The sequence below is a fragment of the Callospermophilus lateralis genome, chromosome 7 (genome assembly GCF_048772815.1).
Source record: "Callospermophilus lateralis isolate mCalLat2 chromosome 7, mCalLat2.hap1, whole genome shotgun sequence".
Taxonomy (NCBI): domain Eukaryota; kingdom Metazoa; phylum Chordata; class Mammalia; order Rodentia; family Sciuridae; genus Callospermophilus; species Callospermophilus lateralis.
In genome coordinates this window covers 87,612,643-87,634,205 of record NC_135311.1, presented here as the reverse complement: position 1 = coordinate 87,634,205, position 21,563 = coordinate 87,612,643, and the positions used below count along the sequence as shown (strand labels likewise).

At 34.6% G+C, this 21,563-nt stretch overlaps 1 protein-coding gene across 7 annotated transcripts in view; it reads left to right on the top strand.

Annotated features, from left to right (window-relative positions):
- The window catches only part of Srsf11 (serine and arginine rich splicing factor 11), a 34,625-nt gene that overhangs the window by 6,213 nt on the left and 6,849 nt on the right, over positions 1-21,563 (top strand). For 4 of the 7 annotated variants that reach the window (XM_076863733.2, XM_076863731.2, XM_076863730.2 and 1 more), the window contains exons 1-7: positions 2,938-3,346; positions 8,307-8,440; positions 12,195-12,304; positions 13,669-13,761; positions 14,560-14,609; positions 16,388-16,515; positions 18,021-18,102. In XM_076863733.2, coding sequence (XP_076719848.1) covers positions 3,150-3,346; positions 8,307-8,440; positions 12,195-12,304; positions 13,669-13,761; positions 14,560-14,609; positions 16,388-16,515; positions 18,021-18,102 — 794 coding nt within the window. In that variant the 5' untranslated portion in view covers positions 2,938-3,149. Of the gene's footprint in view, positions 1-2,937; positions 3,347-8,306; positions 8,441-12,194; positions 12,305-13,668; positions 13,762-14,559; positions 14,610-16,387; positions 16,516-18,020; positions 18,103-21,563 lie in introns of those variants that run through there. The other 3 variants (XM_076863727.2, XM_076863728.2, XM_076863729.2) reach the window with 2 other exon arrangements.

The window sequence follows — 21,563 nt, the reverse complement described above, 5'->3', positions numbered from 1 at the left end:
TTTTAATACCTGCCTGCCCCTTTGTTACTTGTTTTATATATTAAGCCAGTTGCTTATTCCCCATAACTTAGATAAGGAAATGGAAGTACAAAGTAATGAGCCAGAAGTCACAGTTACTTTAATTAGTAGTGGAAACCCATTAGTTTGACCCTGGGGCCTGTGTTAGTAATCACTCTGGCACCTTTTAAGTGTTATAAGGATTAAAGGCCATTTTAAAAGCATTCAGTCTTATCACTAAGTTGAGTACACTTTCATTTTTTTCAGTTTTGTAAGTGTTTAAAATTAATTTTCTTTTGTGAAGAGAACGTTAATTTTACAGCATAGAAAAAAGAAGTTAAAGGTCAAATGATGCAAATGTCTAATTCCTTGATTAAGAAAAGCTAATATGAAAAAGCTAGAAACTATTTAACAATACATATAATTCTATTGAATGCCCCCCAGTGGATTTTTTTTTGATTGTAAAACATTCCCTCAAATGGCCTTTGCTCAATTGAAATTCCAAAAGAATCTTATATAACTTAAAAATTGTACTGAGTAATCAGTGTTCCCTAGCTAAATGTTTCTGTTGACCCTACCCAATCCAAAAAGGAAAACTAATCTGTACAGATAAATCAACTGATTTTTTTCCCCCAAGCTCTAATTATAGCTGAGAATACTGTGCATAAGAATGTTGAAAATGGTGTCTTTTTCCCCCCCTTTTTTTTATTGGTTGTTCAAAACATTACAAAGTTCTTGAAATGGTGTCTTTTTAAAAGAAATTTTTTTTTCAGTTGTAGATAGACTCCATACATTTATCTTATTTATTTATTTTTTTATGCAATTCTGAGAATGGAACCCAGTGCCTCACACATACTAGGCAAGCCCTCCATCACTGAGCCTCATCCCCAGCCCCTGGAAGCAGTATCTAAATGGTTAGACCACTACTACTTTTTTCCTCTGTTAATCATGAAAACAAGGCTGTGACAAATTACCACATACAGATTTTTGCTTATAATTTCAAGGTGTTCTATCATTTTTTAAACATATAGACAGAATCACTGCTATTGGAAGACAGTATAAACAATGCAAAAGGTGTATTTGGAAATAAACTTAGGTAGGCTTTTTGTTGTGTTCTGGTGTGTGTGTATTTGTCCATGTCCATCTGCCCACCTGTTAGTCCCCTAGTACTAACTTATTAGCTTCTCCATTTAGATGGAGAAAGAAGAAAGAGAAACATAGAATTTATAATTTTTATTTTAAAACAGGTAAAGTTTATAGAATTAGAACTAGAACAGAAATATAATTGTGTAATTTATAAGTTAGGGATAGAAAATAAAGTAGATCTACAGATCAGTTTTTCAGATTCACAAATTTATAGAAGTAGTAATTTATTTCCAGGGTTTTCCTTACTGATGTGAATAGTTATAGGGGAAAACAAATTTATATCCCTCACTTTGAGATTTTTTACCTCAACTAAATTTCCCCTTAAAGCTCACAGTTAACATTACTGTCTTCATTCACCCAGCCTTTTCTGCATGCACATCCTATATATACCTTAGTAATGAGCTACCTGCCTGACAAGACTGAGCACGTTGTTTGAAGCACTTGTAAAGTTTTTAGCACATGATTGTATTCAGTAAGTTTTTTATCACATGCTGTCTTTGGTCCAGTATAATGTTGTTGGTCGCTAGGCAGCAAGGTGCACACCTGTAGTTCCAATTACTTGGAAAGCCGAGGCAGAAGGATCAGTTGAGCCCAGGGGTTTGGTGCCAGCCTAGACAACATATCAAGACCTGTCACTTTGATAAGGAGGGTGATGAACAGGGAGATCAGGAACACTAAAGTTAATATTTGCCTTCCCTGTTCTCAAAAAGTATTTGTTAAGGGGAAGACAAATAATTTTGATAAAAAGGCTTTTGCTTGTGCAAGATTTGAAGTATTGTGTAGATAGGCACGATATCACCATCTTTTCCATTAGTGTAAACAAAAGTTGGTAACAAAAAAAACAAGTGACCTGCATTATGTAACTGGGAAAATGGTATCCATCAAGTAGAGTGATTGTATATAGATGTATTACATGAAGAACTTAGATCTAAATGCACAAGATTTTTTCACAAGCTTGAGACTGGAAAGAACTAAAGCTGTTCTTTATAGTATTGGTACCATAAGAGGATTGGTATTATTTTGAAGATTTGCCTAAGCATTATTCTCTGGTATTCTTAGGCATCTTTTTGACATTCTATCAATCAGTTTAAATTTTCTTATCAATGTAGTAGTGTAGTGGTGGTCCCTGCCTACAAGCAGGAGGACGTTTTGGGTCTTCAAAGTATTATGGAGAACTTTTAAGTCATATTTTAAAAGCCTATCAGTAAACACGTACTTTTCCATAGTATGACTGCGGGGGGGCATTTTGATTAGAAATAGCATTAACTGTTAATAAAAATTATAACATTTGACATTCAAATGTAACTAGAAGTTTTCCCTAATCTCCCAAAGATGAGTTAAGTGATCCTGCCTTGTGCATACTTATTTCACTATGACAAGATCTTTTTGTAATTCTCCCTTTGAAATATAAAGTGGAAAGCAGTGGTCGATGGAGCAATGATATTTGAAAGCTTCAAACTTGTAATTTATTTCGTCTTATCTGGAATACTCTTCCCCAGAAATTCAAATGGCTGTGGATACAGATACCAGTGATTCAAAACAATAATTGCTAAAACGTAGTTTTTTGTAAGGAAGTGAATGCTTTCGAAGAAGAAGGGGGAAAAAAGCCTTCTGAAAGACAAGGAGCTAAAGGGAGAATACGCTCTCCGTCAGTCCGCGCTCCCTCTTGCGTTTCTACAGCTGCGCCTGCGCGGGGAGGAGCTGACGGTGACGCACCCGTGCGCCGCACAGCATTGTGGGGAGCTGGGGTCCGCGAGGGTGGTGGTTGGAGGCGAGGTGGGGGCGGTCGTTTGTTTTCTCGTGGTCTCGAACTCGCGCGCTCTCTTCCCCTCCTCCCGGCGTGCAGCGGGGAGGAGAAACGGCGGCGGCGGCGGCAGCAACAGCAGTGGCTGTAGCATCGGATACCCCTCTTTCCTTTCTCGTGAACCGGTTCCTCTTCCCTTTCCCTCTCACTGTTTGTTGTGTGTTTGATGTGTTAAAGCAGGAGCGAGAACTCGAGCAGCGCCATGAGCAACACTACCGTCGTCCCCAGCACTGCGGGCCCGGGCCCCAGCGGCGGGCCGGGTGGCGGAGGTGGCGGCGGAGGCGGTGGCACCGAGGTAATCCAGGTGACTAATGTCTCCCCGAGCGCTAGCTCTGAGCAGATGCGGACTCTCTTCGGTTTCCTAGGCAAGATCGACGAACTGCGCCTCTTCCCGCCGGAGTGAGTATCGTCCACCATCACCGTTTTTGCTAACGCCGCCCCATCCTGGGCCTAAGCAACACCATTTCCGTAGGCCCTGTGGCTGTTTTCCCTGCCAGGCTACGTTAGTTGGTGGCGGTGGTTGCATTTATAGACGAAAACATGAGTTTTAGGCCTACAAAAAAATGTAGAGAGCAGAGAAGACTAAATGTTTAGGAGACAATGGCTCTTAATTTTAGGATTTTTTTTTCTTTTCTCAAATTGTGCCAACGTGGTCGTTTGCTTTGGGATAAAGCAAGACAATCTGTCTTGTCATTTCGCGTATAGGTTAAATTCATTTTTTAAAAAAGGCAAGGTGTGTTTTTTTTTCTCTGCGGTCTTTGGAAGAAAAGTAGCAAAACTATTCAGGCCAGCGTTAATTTAGTGTTAAAATTTGTAGGCCGCTATTTATTTCTAAGTATTGCTTTTAAGTGATTCTGACCCAGGGAATATGACAGGACAGATGATTAATTCAGTGAGCCTGAATACTTGATTTATATATGTATCTACACACACACACACACACACACACAATGTAATATGAAGAGTCCTAGTGTTTTTCTTTTTTTAATGTACAGATTTAAGGTATTTCTCATTCTTGAGAACGAATTTTATAGAATGTCGACATTTTGATTTAGAGTGTAATGACTTCTTTTTTGTCCTTCTTTTAAAAAGTTATGAAGAAAAAGTATTGTAGCAAACATTTGAAAAACAATTGTGTGCTCTTTGTAAATGCTTATTAGATGAAAGTGAAAAATGTTAGTGAGAGTTTTATGATGTCACTTGAATTCTAAACCCAAAATTGAGATCCTCAAGAAATCTGTTGTGGTTAGTGTAATAAATCATTGATTTTTGTACACTTCTGATCAGTAGAATAATAAAATTAAATCATAATGAAGTATCTAAGTATTATCACATTTCATGACTTTTTCTGTTTTCCAAAGACTGTTCAAATTGGTGTGTTCTTGATTTTTAAGTAAAATGTACATGTGGAGAAAGGATTCAGTTATTGCCTCAGATGTGCTGTGGAGTTTTGGACACACATGTTATTTTGAACAGAAACTTCTTTTGTAATGGACAAATTCATAACATGAGCTACAGAAGGGGATGTTTTGATGATACTCAGCTTTTTCATAATTATCATTAAGTTGTTTGTAACATTAATAGTAAAATGACAAGAAATAAGCGATATGTTTGAATATTTTATTACTGAGGTAATAAAATAATTTGAGATGCTCAGTTTGCTACATAATTCTTTCCACTTCCACAAGTTACTAAGAATTTCATATAGTTGCTGACTTTAAAGTGCTTTTTTGTTCTCTGAGGATACTCCCCTATGGTGCATTTATGAAAAGTATAAGAAGTTTTGGGCATTTTACTGGTTCATTTTTTTTACTTAATGAGTGGGCAGTATCTTAGAGGAAGCCATGATGGACAAGAATCTGCCTTTTTTCTTTGTAATCAGGTGAATGGTTATGTCCATCATAACCCTGATAGCTGCTGGGCAATTGTTCATCCAGTCGTGTGACCTGGGGTGCTGTCCATTTGGAGGATTCCTTTCCCTGTATTAGAAGATAAATATTGATACAATAATGCTCTTTGGCTCTCTACTGTATGTTCCCACATACAATCATTTTCTTCTGAAAATATAGTGACTGTTATATAACTTAGTGGGCCTCTAGATTTGAGCAGTACTATTGATGGTTAATTTTTATCTGTTTAATGTTGAGTTTTATTTGTTCCTTTATTTTTCTCAATAGCTAGTCTTATCTGAAAATTTGATAATAATTGATGATTTCTATAAATTCACTAGAGTTATCAGTAGTTTGCCACGATTAATGTGCTTTGAGCTCCCAGTGGTACAAATTGGCTCATCACTCCATAAATATTTTCTTAACACGGAATAAGATTGAATGGCTCTATTGTGAATACGTCTTCACCTGATTTTGTGTGTTTGTTTGTGTGTGTCATTTGGATATATTTGTATGTTTTTAATTTCCCCCAAGAAGGCATTCATATCTGCCAAGAATTCTTTTCTCCCAGAATGCTCTTGACATACGTGCTTCCATTTGTTTCTCAATGGTCACTTTAATCAGAGAAGCTTTCCTTGACCACTGTATCTAAAAATATGGCTGCTCTGTATCTTCTCTATACTACTTAGCACTGCTTGGGTTTTTTGTGTTGCCCCTGTCACCAATTGACAGGTAAGTTCAGCCTTCTCCCTGTCATTAGAATGAGGTTCTTGAGTTCATCAACATTATCTGCAAGGCATTTTTTAAGTACATATATGTACCATGTACACCTAGCGAAATGCTTCAGTTTTAAATGTCTATTTTGGGGAAATTTTTCTGGGATTATATCATGTATTTGATAGATTACTGGAGAAGGTATCCAGCTTGGTTTTGCTATTGGATTTGTCTGTTATTTCAATTCCTTAAAGCCAAAAACTACTGGCCTGTGGTTTTGCATAGAGAAATGTTGTCTATCTTCACAGGACAGGAAAACAGCCCTGCAACTATTTGAAAGCATCTATCATTGTCTCCTACATTTGTTTTCTTAAACTGTCATGTTGACTAGTTATTGAAACATATTGGAAATTCAACATTGTTTATCTACTGTAAGATGCTTTCATAATTTTTCTTGCCTTATTCATTACAAACCCAGAAGATGTATTTGACCTTATTTTCAAATAGTGAACTGAAATTCTCATAGGTTGTTTTGTCTGCCCAAGCTAAGCTATCAGTGTCAGAACTAGCATTTGAACTCTTAATATGTGACTTTTCCCCTACCATTGGATCGGGGGTTTGTTGGTTTAGTGAAGCAATTTGTGAGTTGTGGTATTATTTAAGTAGATACTAAATGTTTAGTTTTAATGGGATTTCACAGTGGAGAATACAACTGGAGTGCTTATTAATTAATGATCCTAGTGAAGCATGTCAGTTATACAGTAACATCTACTGTAGCACTGAATATATTTTAAAAGAATTTAATTCGAATTTGAAGAAATGTTTGTTTTAATGCAACATTTTGCTGTGCATTTCTTTATATATTATAGGTCAGTAAAATTAAGTTTTAGGTGAATGTCATCTTTCTTACATATGCTTTGGGGGGGGGCTTTGGAGATACTTTGCTCTATAAGCTCAAAATTCTACAATCAGAAATGGTTGACACAGTGTTAAGGTAAGAGTTTAAAACCTGGGATTGGTGGCCTAAACCAGAGGTTCTCCAACTTAAGTGGCTGTGAATATGTACTTTAGGTGAATATCAGAATTTTGAATTTTATGTATGCATCCTAGAAGATTATGAAACGGCCCTCAGAGGACACTTTAGAATAACTTGAGGGCTGGGAATGTGGCTCAATGAGAGAGTACTTTGCCTGGTACTCATGAAGCCCTGGGCTGGATCCCAAGCACCCGAAATCAATACTATCAGCTTTTAAGGTGGAAGACAAAAACATCATACAGGATTTTTCCTAACAATCTTCTCATTTGTCCCTGTGTCATCTAGACTTACACAAAATTCCAGAGTGCAAAAGATTGCCCAGTAAATGGAAATAAACTGAACACATAGGCAGTTCTGAAGAAACTATTCATTACATGTTCTTTAACAGTGTTATTTTCTATCATTGTACTTGTTTTTTCTTTTAATCAGATAACAATAGTGGTAAAGAATTGGTAGAGAGTGCTTGCTATGTGCATGTGCACATATGCTAGACAAGCACTCTACTGCTGTCTGCCGCTTATACATCCAGCCCTTTTCTTTTTTTTTTTTTTTTTTTTTTTTTTTTTTGACTTTGGGACAGAGTCTCATTAAGTTGCCCAAGCTGGCCTCAAACTCACGATCCTCCTGCCTCAGCCTCCTGAGTCCATGGGATTACAGGCGTGTGCCAGCCACCTCACCAAGCTGTTTGGTTTTTTTTGTTGAGGTTTAAGGAAATGACTGCTGGGTAAGAAAAACCTTATTTCAGACATCAATAAGAGTTCAGTGCTTTTTCCTCTAGAAATCTTCATTTAATTAAAGGAGAATTGAGAACCTGGATTTTTTTTCCCCCCACAGATGCTTTTAATGTGTTACCAAGGACAATTTGATTGTTACTGCCTTTGGGCATTGGTTTTCAAATAACTTGATTTAGGATTGAAAACCCTGCCTTTTTTTTTTTTTTTTTTTTTAATCTTTTCCTTTCACAAGAAATTGGAACCCTATTTTTTTTTTTTTAAGCCTACTTTTTTTCCTTTTATCTGAGGAAGCAGCTTGCTGAGGAAAGAAGCTTTTCAACTGGTGAAGTAATACAGGGGTGAACAGGTGCCTAAAACTTTAAGCACCCTTTGTGTGCTTAAAATTTTTCTTTGAAAGTGCTCCAATCTAAAAAAGACCCAATTGTTGAAAGTGCCTAGGAGTCATAGCTATCAGTTAAAAACATCAATGTATGGAACCAGTTCATTATGCAGGTCAAGAAAACTCAGATATACCTCTTAATGATAGTCTTTATTTTTGAAGTGGAAAATTCTTAAGTTTTTTTACCCTGAGAAATTAGCAGAAAGAAAGGTTTGTAAACCAAAACTAAACAAATAGTTGATATGAGAGCTGGTATGTGGACCATTGTAGAGCATTTGCCTAGTCCTTGGTTCAGTCCTCAGCACCATAACATTGATATTATGAAAAGCATGTTGATATTTTTGTGATCTCACTTTGAGATTAAGAAAACTCTTTTTAACCTGATACATTGTAGATTTAAATAGGGATTAATACGTATTTATTTAGAGTGCAACTTTCTACATTAGTGTACAATACATTATTTTTCTTTTGGATTGGTTAAAAGAAATGTATGTGCAATTACATGTTTTTTTCTGATTATTTTACTTGGGGTATAAGCATTGGTTTGCAAACAACCTTTGTGTCTATGCTGATAATCTTTTTGTTTGTTTTTTGTTTATTTTTTTAGTGATTCACCTTTGCCAGTCTCATCTCGTGTCTGCTTTGTTAAGTTCCATGATCCGGACTCAGCAGTTGTGGCACAGCATCTGACAAATACTGTATTCGTTGACAGAGCTTTGATAGTCGTACCATATGCAGAAGGTTTGTGCTTTGTTTTAACTACCTGTGTGGGCATCCTAAGATGACCATCTACCTCAGTATAGTTGTAGAATGAGCACTAGTAGCATGTTACAATCTAAGCAATTAACATTTTGAAACCCTTGTTATACTGCAGTACATAATTCTTATTTGCAGTTTTTTTTTAATTCTAATAATTAGAAATCAGATATTTTAAAAAGAATCTTATCTTTTGCTTTCACATTCATTGAAACCACTCCTAATTGTAACTCTGAGATACATCTACTTTGTTAATGTTAGATTTTATGAAAAAGTCCCAAAGGTAAATGGCTAACTAAAAAAAAAAAAGAAAGAAAAAGAAAAAGTTCTTCAAGTGCATGTTGTTTTTGTTTTAAATAAGTGACTAGGTTAGTCTAATTTCCTTGAACTGATAACTTGTGCAAAAACAAACCAAAAAAAAAAAAAAATCCCACCTTGAATTCCAGTATACCAAGGGTTGCAATGATACTGGTTTTTGTGAAAGTTCAAGATTTCCTATAGCTTAGGTGCCAGATGGGCACTGGGTATTTTGTTTTTATGCCAGATTTTCTTGTTCATTCTTGTTATATTTTCTAGAATATCTCTAAATAATAAATTCTTCTCTCTGTTATTTGTGTGTGTGATTTTTGTAGTGGAGAAGGCAAATGCAAAACCCTTCCAGATGACTGAAAAACAGTGGGTCCTCTGCAGCTACAGGGGATTCTAGACATTAACTAAAGGCCAGCAAGCACTCAAGTCCCCCAAGTGTTTTCCTGGTGTAATCATTTGTTAACTACATTTTCTCTCTTTTTACATTTTAGGCTGTTAATTTGACAGAAAAATATGAGCAGGTTTTTTGGATCTAAAAAAGCCACTGTGACAAGACAACACTATTTTAATGCCATTTTGTAAAAATTTCTAAGGCATATTTTATAATTAGTTTGTTCCCAGTGTACTGCTACTTGATTTGCTTTTTGGTAACTATAAATTTTGATCAAAGAAATCACATGATAAAATTAATGGATTTTAAGTTAATAATTTAATTTACTGACCAGGATTTACTTGCTTTCCCCTTTGTTTAATAAACTGGTCAGTGGAAGCAGAATCTTGTTATTGTTGATTTTAGATGCTATTGGATCTTTGAATACAAATGTGAACATTTACACCATACCTTGTAAAAGTTGTGAAATGTCTAAATTTGGAGAAATTGCCTCTGGTTTTCTAAAGAAATTAAGTTATATTCAGAGATGGGTTAAGGCATGCTATTTAATAAGTACATTTATCTCCATAATATTAAATTGTATGGGCTCAATTTTAAGGTTCTTAAAAATAGATAATTTTTGAGTTAGTATGTTTTGGTTAAGCATTTCTTTTATGTCACTTGTGCCTATTATAGGATAAGACTAAATCACCAACAGAAAATTGTTACAGAGTTTACAATTCAGGATGAGTAAAATATATATAGGTCTTGAAACAAGGGTCAAACCATGTGAGTAATATGCAAAATGTTTGAGTTAGCCATTAAATTTAAAGAATGCTTTTTGGCAAAGTGTTACAGTTTCCAACCCTGGAACATAATACAGTATATCATATAACTGACTTTCATAAATATTTTTAGGTCCCAGTAATTTTTTAGATCTGGTTTTGAAAGTGAGGTTGGGGAATACATAAGAGAATTACAGAAGTATTTAATTCTGAAACCTATTTTTGCTATATTTAATTATGGTATGATATGCTGTATTCATGTTATCTCCACTAAGTAATTTGATGTATTCAATTCCTTTGTCACCATTCACTCTGGTTTTAGCTTTTACACTTTGGTGTTGGCTCTTGGTCAGTTGTTTTAGAACAATAGACAAAAAATCTACGGTAAGGAACAGTCTTAATTGATAAAACATATAGCCAGTTTGGAAGGAACTCTTTAAAGTAATGGATATGGGGGTTATTTAGGTTCCTTTGGTTAATGTTTGTTTCTTTTGTCTGTTTCTTTTTCTTTCATTTCTACACATTCATGCAGTATTTCATGGTTCTATCAAAGCAGCAGTAAAAAAAATACTCTTGACGCATGAAAATTAACTGGTGAGGGGCCTCATTGCTATTTTTAAATTGTAGTTTTATTTTTAAATAGTTTTTTTTTTCTTAATCAGAGGATCAGATGCATGACTTTTTTTTTTTTTTTAATGGATGCAGATCTTCTATCAGGTGTCTCACAATAAATTCAAGAGGATTTTAGTTGGCCAGAAATGTTGCAAATGCACTAATTTGACTAAGATGTTGATACTTAATATATCCTCTTGAGACATAATTTTGCATGCAAAATTATCCCTTAATCTTTATAGGTTTGTTAATATTAATGCATAAATGCCCTATATCTAAATGATCTTCTCCCCCTTCCCCTCCATAACTCTTGGTATCTAAATTGATGACAGCTCTGACACAAGCAAGATAACAGTGCTGTGTAGTATACATTTGTTTATATTATCGGCACTTCTCAGTATAGGTGGAAGGAACCATTACCTTTATTTAACAGTGGTTTTTCTTTTTTGTTGTTGTGTTTTACAGTTCTTTTCCCTGGTTCAGCCTGAACTATATACCAGGCCCTGCTGAAAATACCACCCAACAGTTTTCTTCTGCAGCTTATCCAGTTTCTCTTAAGTGCCCTGTACATATTGTATGTTTTATGATGAGATGCAGTTTCTTAATATGTATTACAGAAATACTACTGGTATTTGCAAATATGTAGTTTAATTGTATTATTGAACTCTCATTTTGGGGGCTTGGGCACATTAACAGATTAATCCATCTGTATAGGGCTTTTGCTGTTGGATAGAATTTAAATTGTCTACATAAATATTTGTCTTAGGACCCTTAGATTTCATCTGAATACACAGATTAGGCTTTAAAAACAGACACACATGTCATTTGGGGCATAAGAAGTTTGGCTCAGTTAGCTTTTGAACTGACACTCAGTAGCATTTTTTTGGTATGGTTAGCATGGCACATGTTGGAACATAAAGCATTTTACTGTACAGGTAAGGAATGTGCCATGTTGTTTTACCTATTCTCTCTCACTCACTACCACCCCTCCCCCCACACACACACACACATACACATTCCGTGTGTATTCAGAAACCTTCAGAAACATTCATATTCATTTTCATGAGTCAGCAAAAGCCCTACGCTTGATTCCAACAGAATATTTCCTTTACATACTTTTCTTCTCTTAATTTTTACAAAATTTGTATGGTAGGTGTAAAAAAAAATCATAGTAACTGTACCATATTATTAACCCCTAAATCAAACTTTTTTTGTCTTGTGTATCTTGATTTTTCTGTGTGCTTTATAGTGAAGCAGCCGACACGAGTCGTTGTTCATAAAACAGCTTTTGAAAGTTGAGAGCACACCCCTGGAGAACCGACTGTGCTTGCTTACGTTTGGTTCATGACTTAAAAATCGAGTACAGGTGATGAAATCTTGGCAGTGTTAACAAAAAAGTAGTGTGTATTGTGCTATTTTTTTTTTACTCTAGAAACTTAACCATTTGTAGACAAAAAGGAAACAAATTTTCACACATTGAAGTTTCATTCTGACATAAAATTAATGATAAATAATCATATAGAGATCAAGCTTTATATTTTAGCCAACAATAAGTACTTTCAACAAACTCAGGTGGTGTATCAGGGAGACATTTTCTGGGTGTTTTTGTGTGTTTTCTGTTTTACAAAAAAATGTGTTCTCATGCAAGGATATTTCTCTGCAGGAGTTATTCCTGATGAGACTAAGGCTTTGTCTCTGTTGGCACCAGCAAATGCAGTGGCAGGTCTTCTGCCTGGTGGTGGACTCCTGCCTACACCTAACCCACTTACCCAGGTACTTGTTCTCTTGAATTCTGAAAAGATGGAAAGAAACCCAGAACTGTGGATAAAATATATTTTACTTTTTAAGTGCCCTCAATATTCTAGCACATAGAGCAGTATCATTTAAAGGACTGTAGTATAATCAAATACTACAGAGACATTCTCCAAAAGTTTGTACTTTAAGAACATCCTAAAAATTATAAAATATCTTTTATACATATCTCAAAACAACCTATTAGTAATTGTGGCAGGGGTGGGGTGATCTTCCTCAGTGTTAACACTTAAGAACATGCCATTACAAATTTGTTCATTTGATCCAGGAAGGAAAATAAAGCTGAAGTTCAAACTGCTTAAATGAAGCTTTCAATTGCCCTTTGATTTTTTTTTTGTTGTTATTGTGGGGTTGGGATTAAGAAGGTGGCTTGAAAATGAAATTGAAATCTGGATTGGGATGTTTGCTTTGAGGAAAGTAAAGTTGATTCGAAATATCCTATCATGTCATCTTTCCTGTATAAATAATTGGTTCTGTTAACTGAAGAATATGGAATCATGGAAAAGATCAGTATCTCCTGGATTTTAGATATAAATTTGATTAGTGCTTTGGTTTCGTAGTTTTGTTTGTTTGTCTTGCCTATGGGACGATAAATGGGTAATTTCTGAGTCTTTTGATGTATAAAATTTTATATAGTAATTATTAGTATTAACAAAGCATTTCACCTGTACTTAGTAAATACTTAAATTACAGAGTTGGATGAATTGTATTGACCAGAAGATACTATATGAAACTAGATGAACTTTAAGCATAGTTCTTGTGGAGAAAGACTGCTTCTAAAGTTTCAACATTTTTGTTCTGTTTAAATTACGGGCTAATCGGAATTAGGCAGGAAATAGAATCACATAGTAATTTGAACAGGGAAAATTTAATGTAAAATAATAATAACTATTAGGGAAGCAGTAGGGGAAATCTAATGAATATAGGAGTCATAGTATGAGAAACACTGCTGATGCAGAAAGAATACAAGGAAGAAGCATATTTAGACCACAGGACTTAGACTCCGGTACAGATTTAGATGTCTGAAAGGGTAGTGATTTTCCTGGATTCCCATAGAACAAACCAGGAAGCTATTCAAGGAGACGGCACTAAACTATATGGGGGATAAAGGCCACTGAGTATCCCACATGACACTGTACGAATAATCAAGAGACACAAGAATTACTTCCTCAGTATCCTTCCAGCATTCTTAATAGGGCAGTCAGTCATTCAAGGAGAAATGAGTGATGTCTCAAGTAGCACAAAACACAGCACTTAAAGTAAGTTCTAACCATTGGTATAAGGAACAAAAAAAGTCTTAATGAACAAAACTTGAATATTTACAGATTGGCGCTGTTCCATTGGCTGCTTTGGGAGCTCCTACTCTTGATCCTGCCCTTGCTGCACTTGGGCTTCCTGGAGCAAACTTGAACTCTCAGGTATAACTTCTTATATTTTTTGGCCTACTTTTCTAGAAAGTTTATTTTATTAACTGTTCATTTGCATTTTACAAGCAGGGGTTTAAAGTAGAAAATAGGTGTGTAGGTAGTTAACACAAAAATCAGTGTGTCATGCAGTCAGTAACTGGGACATGCTTGTTTTTGGTGCCAGGATTTTGAACTAAGGGACACTCAACCATTGAGTCACTACCCCAGCTCTATTTTGTATTTGAACTCATGATCCTCATCTCAGCCTCCCAAGCCTCTGGGATTACAGGTGTGCGCCACCACGCCCAGCTGATTGGGACATGCTTTCATAAGTTATGTTCCTCTTGCAAATTTTTGGGTTTTGTTTCGGTTTGATGTGTTTTATTTTTTCATTGAAATTTAGCTTTTTTTTTTTTTAATCCTTGTTTTGTAGCAATCTTTTAATACTAAGAAGTTGTAATTTTATTACGTGTGTATTTAAAATGTTCATTTCCCTCTTAAAACAATCAAGAAGTAGTTCTGTAAAATCTAAATTGTTAGCTTTCACTCTTCATATAACTTGTTAAAGCCGTTCTATTCAGTACAGTAGCCACTAAAAAATACACTGCCACCTGTCTTTATTTTTTTAATGTGAATTGTAAAAAAATAATGTGTAGCTTGTGTTTTATTCTGTTTGTTAGCATCATGCATAGAGCATGTTACTTTTTATAAGTTTGACAAAACTGCCTCAGTGCATTTCAGTGTACTGAGAAAATAAATAGCATCATTATTTGTTGCATGTATTCTTTACTAATTTTTTGTTTTTTGTAGTCTCTTGCTGCAGATCAGTTGCTGAAGCTTATGAGCACTGTTGATCCCAAGTAAGGGTTTTGTTTGTTTCCATTGATGATAGTGTGTGTGAATGTCTAATGTATCATTATTTTTGATAGAAGTACATGTTCTCAAGGCATATGTTACATATTGTTTTCTAGAAATGAGGGAAATCTAGAAGTAAACCCACATATTATAGTTTTATTTTAGTGTAATGTGGGTCTTTCATAATAAATGTAAATGGCTTATACCAGGATAATAACATAAAAAAGTATCCTAGAGTCAAACACAGTGGTGCAAATCTGTAATCCCAGCAACTCGGGAAGATAAGGCAGAAGGCACGTTTGAGGCCAGCCTCAGCAACTTAACCAGACCCTACCTCAAAAAGGATCAGGGCCGTAGCTCAGTGGTAAAGTGCTGCTAAGTTTAATCCCCAGTAATAATAAAGCATGTGCATTCAACTAGGGAAAGGACAGAGATGTTTAGTTTAGGGAACTTACTATAAAGGGAAAACTTAGTTTGAAGATCAAAGGCTATCCCTGCGGGATAGTAGGACTTAAAGAAGCAAAGCTGAAGGGAAAACTATCCCAAACCAAAGTCATGCAAGTTGCATAATTAATAGCTCACACATTCTTTGGGGATTTTGATAAATGCTGTTCAAGCTATATAAATGAAATTGTTTCTTCTTAATTTGGTAAAACTCATTACCAGTAAGTGGAAGAATATGGTGGAAGGGAAGACAGAATCTTTTTTAGTGATTGACCTTTTTTCTTATAGTTAAAATTCAAACGGGGCCAGATGCAGTGGCAAACTCATGTATCTCAGCGGCTTAGGAGGCTGAGGCAGGAGGAACATGAGTTCAAAGCCAATCTCAGCAACATAGCAAGGCCCTAAGTAACTCAGTGAGACCTTCACTGTAAATAAACTATGGAAAAGGGCTGAGGATGTGGCTCAGTGGTTAAGTGCCCCTGGGCTCAATCCCCCGTACCACTGCCCCCCTCCCAATTCAAACATGTACCCACCATCCAACTTAAAATGTCACCAATACATTGAAGTTCTTTCTGTATCTATTTTATATGACATTTCCCACCATTTCCTCAAATATACTGTACTAAATTGGTGTCTATAATTTTTTTTTAACATGTGTGAACCACTAAGGGCCATCTTTAGATCTTTAGCCTTCCCTTGACGTTTTTTTTTTTTTTTTTTTTTTTTTGGTGTGTGTGTGTGACTGGAAATTGAACCCAGGGGCTTTCAATAACTGAGCCACATAACCAGACCTTGTTATATTTCATTTTGAGACAGGCTCTCCCTGAGTTACAGAGGCTGGCTTTGAATTTGTGATGTGTCTTACCCTCCTAAGCCACTGGGATTATAGGCATGCACCATGCACTTGGCTCCAGTCAGAATGTCATGTGTAACTTTGATGGGCCATTGTTCATTGCCTCAGTTTCTCCCCATTTGTAAACTTAAAAGTTAAAGCCCAACAAAGATATTGGAGAATTCTTTTAAAAAACGTTTTTGGTTTTCAGCATTTCCATATTCAAAATTATTTATGGAAAGTTAATGTTCAGCAAAAATAAAAAGGTATTTTACTATTCCACAATTCCAGATCTGTGTGAATCATTAAAATAGAGATGTCTATTATAAATATTCAAAACCATACTACTATATATCATTTATTGAGGTTATGGAATCCCCCCACCCTTTTTTTTTCAAGGAATAGTTTACTGAAATTATGTTACATGAAACTAAAGTATACTACTTATTTTAAGTGTAGGGTTGAATTTTAAAATATTTCTATCCTCAGTTCTTCTTTGTGTTTTAGGTTGAATCATGTAGCTGCTGGTCTGGTTTCACCAAATCTGAAATCAGATACCTCTAGTAAAGAAATAGAGGAAGCTATGAAAAGAGTACGTGAAGCACAGTCCCTGATTTCTGCTGCTATAGAACCAGGTAAAATATTTTTATGCAATTTTTTTTGGAAATTAAACTAATATTCTTGACAAATGATGATGGCCTGCATGTAAAAATGTGTTGAATAATACTCTATAGTTTGTTCTTTTTTTTTTTTTTTTTTGATGTTTGCAAATTCTGATAAATAAAAGATCATGTAATGGAGTGCCACCCAGGCATATATGGAAATATCTGGAGAAATTTCTGGTTGTCACACTGGTACCAACTGCATTTAGTAAGTAGAGATTGAAATGTTGCTAGACCTACTTCAGTGAACAGAAGTCCCACATACAACACTGAACCATTCCAAAATGTCAGCATTGCCTAGGATTAAGTAATACCTGGTATGATGTTTTGGTTGTTATTAATCATTTTTATTTGTCTAGGTTGGTATAGCCTAATCAGAAGAGCCTATGAAATGCTCCTATCTTTTGTTTGAAGAAAAATCATTTGTCTTATTCTTTATATTCTTTTTTTTTTTTTTTTAGTTGTAAATGGACCTCTATTTTATTTATTTATATGTAGTACTGAGAATCGAACACAGTGCCTCACACATGCTAGGCAGATGATCAATTAAATTTTCAGTAAGTAGCCAAGGCCACAAGGAAAGCAGTAGAAGCTTTGGATACACAGATGGTTCTGTGTAACTCAGAACTCTTGGGCACTTGTCCTCTAAACTGCTTTTAGTTGAAAACTCATGAGTAGAATGGTTTATAAATTATTTTTTTCTAAGATTTTTGGGAATTTATTGATTGGATCCTGTTAATTGAGGGTCCTAAATGTGAAAGATAGAGGAACTTATTGTCACTTTAATGATAATCCACATATGAAAACTGCAAGTGCTTTTAATTTGCTCTTTAAAGTAAGCTAGGCACAATGGCACACACCTTTAATCTGGTGACTCAGAAGGATCACAATTTCAAGGCCAGCTTAGCAAGACCCTATTTCAGAGTTTAAAGAATAAAAGGACTAGGGATGTGGCTCACTGGTAGAGTGCTCCTGGGTTCCATACTCAGTTTTGCCCCCCAGAAAAGAAAAACACATGAAAATTAAAGTAAACATTAATCTGACTGATTATAGGTGTATTTATGAAGAAATCCCAAAAAAGGAAAAAAGGACTCAAACCTTCTAAAGAACAAATCAGAAATCGCCTATGAATGTGAAAGATAACCCTTTTTATTGACTTGTAGAAAATACCTTCACAGCCTTCTAATTGTGGCAAGTAAGATAGTAAAGGGAACTGTTAGCTGAGAATCAGAAATCTTATAATAAAGATCCATCAAAAGCCTAAATTATTTGTGTCACTTCCACAAGCTTCAGCAGTGGATTATGAAATGATCACTTGTATATACGTAAAAGCTAAAAATTAAAGTAATAAGTAAATAAAATAAAATTAAAGTAGTAAGAAAATTCTTTGAATAACTCTTGAATGGGAGTAATTTTTTTGTTAGATGATTTCTAAATATTGGTTCCTTTTTTTTTTTTAATTTAAAAAAAAAATCCAGATAAGAAAGAAGAAAAAAGAAGGCATTCAAGATCAAGATCACGTTCTAGGAGGAGGCGGACTCCCTCATCTTCTAGACACAGGTTAGATTTCTTTTTGAAGTCAGTTATATCTTTTACAGAGGTAGTTTCTGTATTTCTGAATTTGATGTTTGCGGACTAGTTCCTGGTTAAAGTATATTTTGGTAACCATTGCTATTAACAGTATATGAATGGGTTCTCACACATATAAAGTGAGGAAAGATATGAATTAAATCTATGGTTCATACTATTAAACTCAAAAATCTGTGGGTGGTCAGAAGACCTTGGGACTTGAACATCGAAATGACTTAGTACTGTTTAAAGATCACTGGACTTGAAACTTTCGAATTGAACTCTAGTTATAACTTTTTTCTGAAACTTCTAAATTGGAAGGTGACTTGAGTAACCTGCATATATCTAATGTATGAATATTTGCAAGTGATAACTTGCTATTTTTTATATTTTATGAATTACTGGATAAACCAGTTGATAGTATCATTCTCTCACTTATCTAGAGTAATACTAAATTTGTTCTTCTTTCCATATGACTTCCCTCTATAAGTATATTAGGTCTCTACAGTCCAGTTTTCAAAATCCTTTACACTTATAAACAACTGGAGACAGTGGTTTTGTTTTTACTGACTTTGCAAATCTGTAATGTTTAGCCTAAAAGAAGACAATTTATTAATAAGTGCCAAAATTTGACAGGTGATAGTTTCTATAAAGGTAATTGCCATATGGAACTGAAACCATAATAATGAACTTTTTATAAAATTCTTTTAACTTAATAAAGTCAGTCATCTCTCAGACTTTGAATAGAACTTTTCCCCAAGCTTAATCTTTACAAGAAGGCAAAGGCAGCTAATTCAACTCAGTCATACAAGTCCTTCTTGATACACCTTTGTACTTTAATCAGCATCAGTAGTGATTATGCATACTTTAAATATTACTCAAGAATTAATACTACTTATTCAAAGAATAATAATTTTCGCTGTTTCATCAAATCGTCCTTATTAGAAGCAGCAATTGTGGTATCCCAATTGTCAATTATTTCAGCTAATTTTCAGATTTAGTACCACTTGGTTCTTATATCCTTGTGGCTTTTCTTCTGAAACCTAGTTCATACCATGTCTATATTTAGTATCTTCATGGATTATTTTAGAAGTGTTCTGTGTGATGTCTTCTATTCCCTGTCACCCAACTTCTCCCTGACCATCTCATTCTTAGAGATGGTAATGAGAAACTTCCACTGCATTAATGATAAAGAAGACCACAGAATAGCTTTCAGTTTATTTGCTAGTCAGTGTGACATATCTTTCCACACATTGTCATTTTCCACTTCAGAACAGTTATGAAACTTCTTGTCTTACCAATGTTTTCTTTATGCCTTCATGTGTTGGCTCATCATGTTCCTTCTTCTCTAATAATACTGTTTCTTATATCTTCACTTCCCCTTGAGGAACTTCTTCTTTCTGAAAGATATGGCTTAAATTCTATGTGAAATGTTGGTACTACTCAACTATTTAATCTTCCAAGACAGTGCTCTCTCATAGTCTGATCTCTAATACAATATATCTTTTACTGGGATTACCATAATTTGTTTTCTAAATCATATTCTTAAAATTGAGAGTGTATATCTTTTCCTTCTCCTTTCTCATTCTTTTTCAATTAAGAACTCTAGCAGCTTTATTCCTATTACTAAATACTCTGACTCTCAAATTTTAATAATGATGTACTTTTGCTACTGAAAAACAGTATTGAAACATTTCTCTGAATTCAGCTTCTTATAACAATTATTGTGAGTACAGTATCTTAGGCTTTTTTGTTTTGGTTTTGTTTCATTTTTTTTCTTGAGACAGAGTATTACTTGTGCCCAGGCTGGCTTCAGACTCCGGGGATCAAGTGATCCTCCTGATGCCAGGACTCTAGGTGTGTGCCACCATGCCTAATTTATCTTAAGCATTTTAATTATCGTGACTTTCAGCAAGCCTCTTTATTTGTTTACAAATTTGATATACTTATCTCTAAATTTCCTGATACTTAAATAAGTACAGTAAAAGTGTCTCTTGCAATATGTTGGCCTTGAAAAGTAATTGTTTTAGGCTCTAGTGATTTGATAGATTGTTGCAGTACCTCTGTTTCTTAGATTTTTCAAAATTTATTAAATCTGTGTGTTTAGAAAGTTGTAAAAATGCTCTTGTAGTATTCAGTATTGCTTTCTGTGTATATTATAGGTAGGAAAAAAGGCTTAACTTGGTTATGGAAAATGTTTTACACATTTTCTTAAAGCTAGAATGTTAAGATGAGATGTACTTAATTCTAACAACATTAATTTTTTGTTTTCCAGAATTTTTAAATCTTTTTAGAATAAAATGGTAATAAAATGATGTTTCATAGGCTAATTATTTCCCTCACAATTGTTCTTAGTACCTTAAGTCAGTTACTGTAGTAATTGACTAGGGCTACACTAGTGAATAAATGTGACGTATTTCCCTTGTCCTTCTGGAGGTTACAGAAAAGTGGATAAACATTTAAAATTTTCTTGGGATATGGAGGTATAAGAGATTCAAGGATGGCTGCAAATAAGTGTTACAAATAGAGGTTAACTGTGAGTTTAATAAGGTGGTACTAATGTTTTTTTCTTAATATTTTGTTTTAGTTGTAGTTGGACAAAATACCTTTATTTTACTTTTATGTGATGCTAAAGATCGAACCCAGTGCCCTGTATGTGCTAGGCAAGCGCTCTACCACTGAATCACAACCCCAATTCCTCCTAATGGGTTTTAAGGCAGTTTGTTCAGGGAATTAATTAAAATCAAAGCTATATTAATACATCAGTAAGGGAAAATCAACTATACTCTGAAATAGCTGCTATTTTATTTCTTTGACTCCTGAAGAACCAGTTATCAAGGAGGTTAGATAATACTCTTAAGAGCTGTGGCAAAGATTTGAATACTGACCTTTTGTATTTGTAAAATATGTTTCACAGAAAGCTTGATGGCTAAATATTAAGTGATCAAGACTAAATAAAGGACTATAACTTCTTTTTAATTAGTTTTAAAATAGAGGTATTAAGATAGTAGTAAAGAATTGGTGACAACATCTGAAGATTAAATAGGCTTAAAGAGAATGTGCTGCAAGAAAAGCCAAGGGGCATACAGAAACATTGGTTAAATGATAGCAAAGAGAGGATCATGTGGAGACCATGATATTTTGAGGGGGAAAAAAGAGCAAAAGAGATAGTTTATACTGAGTTGAATATGTAAGCCTAGATTGCTTAGAGTTTCTTAAATTGTGAATTAAAGAATTGAAATATATTTCAGAAATGACTGCAACCCACTAAGCAGTCTTCATTTATAAAAAGGGATTATAATGGTACATACTTTATACAGTTACTATGAAGCCTATTTCTAAATCATATAGAAAGCCTAATATAAGTATTTGATAATTGATAAATATTGTTTAATCTGGAATGTTGGGGGGAAAATTAAAATGCCAGGTACTTGTTTAAAGTAATGTCAGAG